The sequence below is a fragment of the Chelonia mydas genome, chromosome 13 (assembly GCF_015237465.2).
Source record: "Chelonia mydas isolate rCheMyd1 chromosome 13, rCheMyd1.pri.v2, whole genome shotgun sequence".
NCBI lineage: Eukaryota > Metazoa > Chordata > Testudines > Cheloniidae > Chelonia > Chelonia mydas.
In genome coordinates, this window is record NC_051253.2 from 11,237,600 (window position 1) to 11,246,764 (window position 9,165).

General features: G+C 45.2%; 1 protein-coding gene across 1 annotated transcript in view; it reads left to right on the plus strand.

Annotated features, from left to right (window-relative positions):
• Nucleotides 1-8,361, plus strand: part of LOC102933947 (piezo-type mechanosensitive ion channel component 2) — a 63,096-nt gene extending 54,735 nt beyond the window's left edge. Inside the window, exons 43-50 of the mRNA XM_043527328.1 lie at nucleotides 295-442; nucleotides 1,846-2,034; nucleotides 2,403-2,495; nucleotides 3,595-3,764; nucleotides 4,520-4,636; nucleotides 5,608-5,687; nucleotides 6,061-6,289; nucleotides 7,579-8,361. Of these exons, the coding sequence (XP_043383263.1) occupies nucleotides 295-442; nucleotides 1,846-2,034; nucleotides 2,403-2,495; nucleotides 3,595-3,764; nucleotides 4,520-4,636; nucleotides 5,608-5,687; nucleotides 6,061-6,289; nucleotides 7,579-7,834 (1,282 nt within the window). The 3' untranslated portion in view covers nucleotides 7,835-8,361. The remainder of the gene's footprint in view (nucleotides 1-294; nucleotides 443-1,845; nucleotides 2,035-2,402; nucleotides 2,496-3,594; nucleotides 3,765-4,519; nucleotides 4,637-5,607; nucleotides 5,688-6,060; nucleotides 6,290-7,578) is intronic.
• Nucleotides 8,362-9,165: the final 804 nt, after the last annotated feature.

Here is a 9,165-nt window from a genome sequence, read left to right on the forward strand (position 1 = left end):
TTCTTACCCCCGGGCAGTTAGCATTCGGCTTCTGCCCCGAAGCATGAAGGTTTCTGTGATTTCTGAAATCCCTGGGCACTCTGTACAGTCTCAGTACTATACAACTACACACTGGAAACTGTTTTTCAGGAGCTGATAAAGGAAAAGTCCCCCAAAATCAAGGAGGATTGTGCCAGGGAAAAAGATTTCAATAAATGCCTGAAAATTATCTGCTAGCACTCTGCTAGGCTCTGATATTTAACACAGATGTCACTCTAAAAGGTTAATAACATTCTTTCTTTCTTCAACTGGTAGGTTTCGTATGGTGCCTTTCCTTACTGAGCTGAGAGCTGTCATGGACTGGGTTTGGACGGACACCACACTGAGTCTTTCCAGCTGGATCTGTGTGGAGGATTTATATGCAAATGTTTTCATTATGAAATGCCTGAGAGAGTCTGAGAAAGTGAGTGATTCCAGTTGTACAATCCCGTCTCATCAAATTTTCTGACAGATGTTTCTGAGGCCAGTTGAGGCTGTGGAGGGAGAATAATGCACCCTTCAGAAAAAAATGGACTTGGGAAGATTGTATGTTTGAGCAGAACCTTCCCTTGCTCACTATGCACCGCAATGCTGCAGATAAATGGAGATGCCTGTAGCATTCTGACTGTATAGTTAAACAAGGCAGCCGTAATTACGCAGTCAGCAATGTCTCGGGCATAGACCTGTTTTACTCAGAGTGAAGATTTTGGCGGGGACTCCAAGATTATGGGATCTTTTGCCTTTAGTCAGACAGACACTAGAGACGGGAGTTTGGTTTTGCCTAGCAGTACATCCCCATTCCAGTACCACTTCAGCGTCAGCATTGGTTTGAGCCCATCTGCGGGATCTTTTATGTTGTCAAAAGCTACTCTTGCACTTACAGAATAGTCACTGTGGGTGGCATTCTGGCCCCACTGAAGTCAGTGTCAAAGCTCCTGTTGACTTCAATGGAGCCAGGATTTCACCCTCTCTCTGTAAAGTGAGGAGGAGAATTCCTTGCCCATATCTAAAAAAACCTCTTCCTTACAGGGGTTTCCAGCTAGACAGTTCTTCCTTATTTATAAGTACAACTCATATCTCCTGGTGGGGATGAGGGAATATATTAAATATAGCTTCCACTAGTTGTTTTGGAATCAAACCTGGGAGCCAGCTCCATCTCAGATTTGTCCTCAATATCTGAATGCCATGCTCTGCCACCAGCTGCTGCTGCTTTCTGTGGAGAGCAGTGCCCTTTCACTGGAAGGAGCTGGGGGACATCGCGTTTCTACCAAGACCTTAGGCTCCCAGCCCTTCTCCCTTTAGATGCTGCTTCCTAGCCCTGTAGCCTTTTTACAGCCTTGCCCCGGTCTATTTCGCTAGTGCTGTTTCCTCAAAGAGCTGTTCCATGGCAGTGGCTACTCAGTCCTGAGAGGGAGCAATGGGCTACTCTAAGAACATCATATATACATTATACTGATAATTTCTACTGAATTATAAGTGTGTACAGTTCATTACAACCCCAACCCCTCACAAATAAAATAGTGAGCATTTACAGCTTATGCATGTCTTAAAAACTTTATAATTTTTAAATAGTTTATTAGAAGTGAATAGATAAGTTACAAGTGGAATAACTAATTTGAGGTTGTGTGTTTTCCAGTTGGTCTACACATGGGGTGTGTGTGTGCGTGTGTATTGAGTAATCTGCCACTCAGTGTGCATGCAAAACAGTTAGGTTGTTTTCCAAATGCTCTATCTCATAGCCTCAAAATGGTCACCAAGTTCCTTCCTGCCTGGTTTCCCTGCCATGCTACAATTGCATCATACTCAATTATATCTTTTTATTTGCAGAAATATCCTCAGCCTTCTGGCCAGAAGAAGAAAATGATCGTGAAGTATGGAATAGGGGGCTGCATTGTCTTTATATTGGTCTGCATCGTGTGGTTCCCACTGCTTCTTATGTCACTGGTTAAATCTGTGGCAGGAGTAACCAATCAGCCCCTGGATGTCTCAGTCCAAATTACCATTAGCGGTTACGAGGTAAGGGGAGTATTCTTACAGGACTGTGACTGACACTGACACACACACGGGCTAAGTGGATTTACACTAGGGTCAGAATCTTTTCATCTTATTGTTCACTGGTGTGCACATGGCCTATGCTAGGGGCGATTGAAGGCTGCTGTCACGGGAAGGCTGTTCAGTGCCCTGTGTGAAATGGCAGTGGAAGCAATAGAAAAGGGAAAGGTATTAAGAAGAAAGAAAAGGGGAGGTGGCAAATTCTATTTGGTTTCATGCTTCATACCAGTGGTATGGATTTTCTCTGTATTGCGACAGTGCCTGGAGGCACAGGGGTCCCAGGCTGCACTGAGAATGCCAGATCTGTGATTCGCCTTCTCTTTCTTGCCTAGTCATTATTCACCATGAGTGCTCAGCAGAGGAATCTGATCCCTTTCTCTCCAGCAGCTTATAACGAGCTGGCTAATCAATATGCCCTTCACCCGGTAAGTGTCAGGGCTCATTTAATCAGAGAGCCCAGATTCCCTCCACTCATCCCTCAATGTTAGTGCTGCTCAGTGAGAGTTCTCCAGCAGGTGTCAGGTGCTTTGGTGGACATATCTTCCCTTTCCTGGAGTGAGCCCCTCACAAAACTGCAGTGATTTTTTTAGCCCAAGTTATGTCTACAGAGGGATTTCAGCAGTGCTTAGAAGTCATGGCACATGCTGGCAGGGTGACTCAGCAGAAACAAAACACAGGGGCAGTCAGCCCGGGTCTTTCCTTAAGAGGGAATGTTTGCAACTTAAAGTCAAAGCAAAAAACAAAAGTCACCAAATATTTCCCCCAGTCTAGAGCCTGACAATCCCTAAAGTAACTCTTCTCCTCACTGCCCTAAGCAGCCAATTTATAGCCCTTCCCCACAACACCTGTGCAAGGGGGGAGGGAATGCTGAGCTGGTGTTAACCCCTTGTTCACCAAGAACCAGGTAGTGCCACTGCACCCTGTCACACCTGGTTTAAATCTGGCTGCAGGTTAAACTGGTTTCTAACCCTACTCTAGGGTACATCCCTGCTTCTATTAGGGTTAGTGAGCCCTCAGTCCAGTTATGGCCCCTTTGTTACACTCAGGAAGTGCAAAGGAACCATAATTCAGCTCCAAATGCCCAGCAGAGAATTCCCTTTCTGGAGGAGAGGCCCTATCAGCACATCAGTGCTGCTGCCAGGTCCTGTTCTCCCAGCCAAGGGCAGAAGGAGGGCATGGGGGGGGGGAGGGTGAGGCTCTACTCCACTATGCCAATCTTTCCTGGCAGCAGCTCTGTGAGGGCTGTTCCTTGGTGACCCCATTCCTGTCCCTCCTGGAGCTCTGGGAGCTTGGCCGTGAGGGAGGATTGGGCCCAGCACTAGGTTTTTGAGTAGTGCCTCCGACAGCCTGGCCCTGCTCTCAGCATTCGAGCTACCTGAGGTAAACGCCACAGTTTGGCTGCTGTTGAGTTTGAGCCATTTTAAATGGATTGGTTCCCTGTTGCAAAACCTGTGTAGATGAGGCCCTAACGAGAAGCCAACAGGTTCCTGTTTTGATGTTTTACCCCTTCTATCCCTTCCCAAGTCTGCCATGCAGTTTATAGTGAACTACGGCCCAGAGGACATCGTCACTGCTAAAATAAAGAGCAATGCCAGCTTGCTGTGGAGCATCAGTCCTGCCAGCCGAGAGGCCATGATGGACGAGCTCTCCAGCTCCGCTGCTGTCTACATCGACTTTCACTGGACCATTCTCAGGTAAATGCAGCATCGTGGTTAACACTGCAATCGGTTAATGCAGCTCAAGTTCTATATTTTAAAAGTACTTTTCAGAGGAGTGACAAGTCAGTTTTAACAACATCAATTAATGAATTATATAGCGGTTATACTCATTCATTCAAACTTCACTACGGTTAACCTGCTGGTGTGCTGAGGTCCCTGCCACTCATGCTGTCGCATTGTGTCCTGTGCTTCCTCTGCCTGTCTTATATAGAGTGGGAGCTCTTTGGGGCAGGGACCGTCTTTGTGTTCTGTGTTAGTACAGCACCCAGCACAAAGGGGGCCTAGTCCATGTCAGGGGCTCCTAAGAGCTACCACAATACAAATACACAATAATAATAATTAGTTAATTAATGGCTTCCATTCAGGGATCTCAAAGCCCTTTACAAACATTCATTCATGACTTGAGCCTTACACCTACCTCCGCTGAGAGGCTGGTGTAATTATCCTCTGAAATCTCTGTCGCACTCTGTGTGGCAGCTTCACCTCCAACATGTCCCCTTCCATAGGGCTTGCAAGGGACCCTCATAAGAAAGCCCGTAGCTGTCGTATACAGTGCCTGCACCAGAGGAATTCTTTCCCTACCAGTTAAATGACTTTTACAGCCCCTGTACACCTCCACAGCAGCACACATGGCCCACAGCAGGAAGAAGAATCCCTCCCAGTAAGTCTTATCTTGGAACCACATTTGTGTACGACACCTGAATATACCTCACTTGATTTTCTCTGGGCAGGAATGCTTCTCTGGTGAAGAATGTGGAAGCATCTGGCAAGCACACCGTGCGGTACAAAGAGAAGGAGATAAGAGAACAAATTGTTCAAATGCTAAATGGGACCAGGAAAGAGCCAATGTCAGTATTTTTCTTCTGTTTGAGCAGCATTTTCAAAATGCGCCATGGCAAAGAATTGTTGTTGGTGAACACAGTAGAGGGGATTGTTCACACGTTAAATGGGAGGGTCATTCCTTTTACAAACATTATAACCACGCTATGTTAGGACTTCCCCCTGTTTGATGACAAGGAGGGGCAGGGGTGTTGTAGTCACTCCTAGAAGTATTTTAGCTCCCATTTACGGTCATCCTTTTCTAAAATACATTGCATATGAACAATGGTGTCTGTACAGCCCTAGAGACTAAAGCCCTGGATTCCACAAAGCAGCTACAACTCAGGCAGCAGCTGCCCTGCACACGTGCCTGGAGGGATCATCTCCGTGGTTTCGGGGTGGTTGGTTTCCAGAATCCAGTCGACCCCAGGATTCTTTCCTGAGGCTGCCAAAAATGGGCAACTAATGAGGAAGACTGGAAGGATGATCTGGTTGTTAGGGTGCTAGCCTAGAACTTCACAGACCTGGGTTCAATTCCTGACTTTGCCACAGACTTCCTGCAGGACCTTGGGCAGGTCACTCAGATGTAGATCCACAAAGTTATTTAGAGACCTAACTCCTGTTGATTTTAATAGGGGGGTTAGGCATCTAATTACCTTTGAGGGTCAAGTCCTCATTTTCCCATCTGTATAATGGGGATAATGTCACTGCCCTACCTCACAAGGGTCTTGGGAGGTTAAATATGTTAATAATTTGAGGCACTCACATACTGCAGCAATGGGGGGGCAATATAGGTACCTTAGCTAGTTTCTCTGTTATGCTCCTTGAGAGCTAGACAGAGCCATTCTGTTAACAGATATGGGTGGGAGTTGCAAAGTTCAGATTCACTCTGGGGGGTTGATCCAAGCGCACTTCTAAGTGGTAATGATCCAGAAGATTAATGCATAGCACTGAAGTATTTGATAACTCCAAGGCAATGTTGGCTTCCACTTGTTTCTAGACTGCTTCCCAGCGTGGTACCAAGATACCTCAGGGCTACTGCTGGAGCAGAAGCTAAAACTGCACATCGCTTGCAAGTTGGTAAGCAGTTGCAATAAAGTAATTATGTTTTGGTCTCAGAGTTCCTTAGTGGAAACCGAAGTGGTACCCACTGTGGGCTAAGAGGGGAAATATTGTGAGCCTCACACACATTTCCAAGTATCACAAAGATTCTGCACCAAAGTGGCTGAAATGGAAATATTTCCCCAGTAACAAATTCCCATAAATTTGTGAGCACATCAGTTTTTACATGTGCAAGAAAGCAGATCCACTGCATTGCTCTACAGAACAGATTCTCTTCTCTGAAGAGGAGTACTTGAAGAAAATAGCATGCAGGGAAGGGAAGCATAGAACTGAAAGGTATTAGGCATGTAGGGAAAAAGCTCCTAATTTTATCTTTGCATTTGGGAACCAGCTCATTCTCATAAACCACAAGATGTAGACAAAATGGCTTTCTTCCGAAACATAACCATAAAACTACAGCAGCTGGCCATCAACTCGTCTTCCAGCCAAGTTACTGAGTGGTGGGTTATTCAAGAGTGGAATCCTACCTGCTCTGGTAATGCTTGCAGCAAAAATATGGAGCTTATCATCTACAATGACAAAGTCAGCCCTTCCAGTCTGGGATTCCTGGCAGGCTACGGGTAAGGATGGCATGCTACGCTACAAAAATACTCCCCATTGCTCTTCCTAGGTGGTGGAATACTTTATTTGGGTTTATTAGGTAGTTATTCAGTCTTGGCATTTCCCTACACAACCAGGCAGAATATATATCTATTCTGTCTGATTGTGTTTGACAGGTTCGTTCTTTCATAATTTTTCAACATTTTGTATATGGCTCAAAAGCTGAGCCTGTCAGGCACTGCTCTGAAAGATAAGCCCCCAGCTGGGTTATTAGCAACTGAAATGGAGGTGTAGGGTTATCACCAACCAGATCTAACATTTGATTACTCCTCTTTGACCCTGCTGTAGTCAATGAAGTTGCACAAGTGTAACTGAGAGCAGAATTTAACCCGCTATGCACAAAACTGCATGCAAGCTAACGTTTGATCTACGTCAGTCAAATTGTTGCAAAGTGCTACAGCTTTCAAAATTAGCAGTGATTCTGAGGGAAAATAGTCACATAAAGCAATTCCATTTCCGTGTGTCCCACAGTAGGTTTTATGCACCACCTGGCAATTTACTGAAGTCCTAGGTCTGTGTTCCGAAAGGGCTTGAAGGCACAGGTGCTTTATTCTCCTTCAAAACTGAGAACAAATTCCTTGGGTTTTGCCAGCGAGCAGTCCTTATATCCCTAAAAATCACACGTCTTTCACTAAAAGCAAATGTGAAAACAAAGAGGAAAAAAGTCCCCTTCCCAGAGCACTAGGCTGGGAGCTACTTTGGACCCAGTTTCCAATCCCTGGGTTAGGAGATTTTATTTCAGACTAGAAATAAAGCAGAAATTTAATAGTGAAGGGTAATTAGCCATCGGCACACCTTAGCTAAGGAGGTGGTGATTTAAAGAATTCATGTGATGGAAAATCCAAGATTGGATTTCTTTCTAAAAAGACATGCGGTAGCTCAACCACAAGTTATGGGTTTAATGCAGGCAGCACCGGGGGAGGTAATTCTATGGCCTGTGTTATGCAAGAGGTCATAGCTGATCACAATGGTCTCTCCTTCTGGCCTATTAATCTACCTTAATCTGCACTGGTAGTCTCACTGAAATGAGTGGAACTTTGTATAACTATTCAAGTTAAGGATGGTAAAGTTGCGCCCTTTAGGAAAAGCTAAATTGCACATTAATGGATACCTAAATAGCTTGCTTATTATAGACATTTATGCGCAACTCCCATAGAGTGGGCAGATAGCATGACCATATTAGGGAAGAGATGGTTCCTTATTTCTTCTCCCAGTTCTGATCAACCCTATACTCCCCTCTTCTCCTCAGCATCGTTGGCCTCTATATGTCTGTTGTCCTCGTCATTGGGAAGTTTATCCGAGAGTTCTTCAATGGCATCTCCCGTTCAATAATGTTTGAAGAGCTGCCCAACGTGGACCGCATCCTGAAACTCTGCACAGACATCTTCCTGGTGAGGGAGATTGGGGAGCTGGAGCTGGAGGAACAACTGTTTGCCAAACTCATCTTTTTGTACAGATCTCCTGAAACTATGATCAAGTGGACTAGAGAGTCAAAGGAACAATGACAAGACAAATATTTGTTTAGTGAAGATCAGGCTTAGGAAGCAAGCTATTGTTATGGGCTGCTTCAGAAGCAAATATAACATTCAGGAACGGGAGATGCTGTGAGCATCTCCTCTCCATTGGCGTATTTCCACCTTAAGCTTTTCCAAAAGTTCCTCACCAAAACGTATCATGTTTAGGCAGCAAGCGTACTTTTCAGGCCAGTGACTTCCCTTTGCTCAACCAGAAAAGACCTAGTATTGATCCCCTACAGACTGCATCCCACAATCATGGGTGCAGAGAGCTCGGCCCAAGTCCACCTGATTTTATCTGCAAAGCAGCTAAAAACTTCCTCACAGAAATTTCTAATCAGCCTCTGAGCAACTGCAGCTTGGGCTAACCAAGCTGAGCACCACTAATGGCTGAAGATAAATTATATGGAGGAAATTTTAATCGGGCTAATTTACAAGAGTCTAGGTTCAAATGCAAGATTTAAAAAAAAAAAACACTTAAAGGGGTACTAGGACATGGGTGATGAGGCTTCCAGTGCTCATTGGACAAAATGCACAGACTCGAGATGTGCAAACATTCCAGTTTAGAACATAAAAACAAGCCATTCCAAGACAAAATAAAAGAACAGAATGGGGCAGGGCATGATCTCTCTAGCTAGGCCTAAGGTCCCTTCAATTCTTAAGAGGTCTCTACCACAGTCTTTACCCAACTAATATTCTACTTCATAGTTTGGAGAGGTTTTTTATCTTGCTCTGCTTTTAAGTGGATACTCACTCCTTCCAGGTGAGAGTTCATCCACTTTTTCCTCGCTGCAGAATCACTGAAAAATGGGTTGGCAGAAGAGAACAAGGGTATTGGGCAATGTTTTGTTAGGTTAAAATGGAGGGGTTACCTGAATGGCATCCAGGATGGTACCCCAGCATAGGGACAAGGGGATGGAGTAGGGCAGTTCTTTTACAAATAAAAATGTCTGAGGAGGCAGCATGCCTCCAGCGGACAGGGCACTGGACTGAGCATCAGGAGCCCCAGGGTTTCTATTTCCAGTTCTGCCAAGCTGTGAAACTCTGGGAAAGTCACTTCCCTCCTCTGTGCCTGGTTCCCCTCCCAAGATCCTGTCTGTCTTGTTTATTTAGACTAGAAGCTCCTCCGGACAGGGTCTGTCTCTCACTATGTGTGTGCACAGTACCTAGCACAACAGGCCCTTCATCTCTGTTCAGTGAATCGAGTGAGAGAATTTGGAGTTCTCATTCCAGTCATTAGCGGAAGCTCCTCTGCACCTAGTCATTCAGCACAAGTGGCAGCAGCTCCTGGGAGGAAAAGATCTGATGTGAAGTGCAGCAGT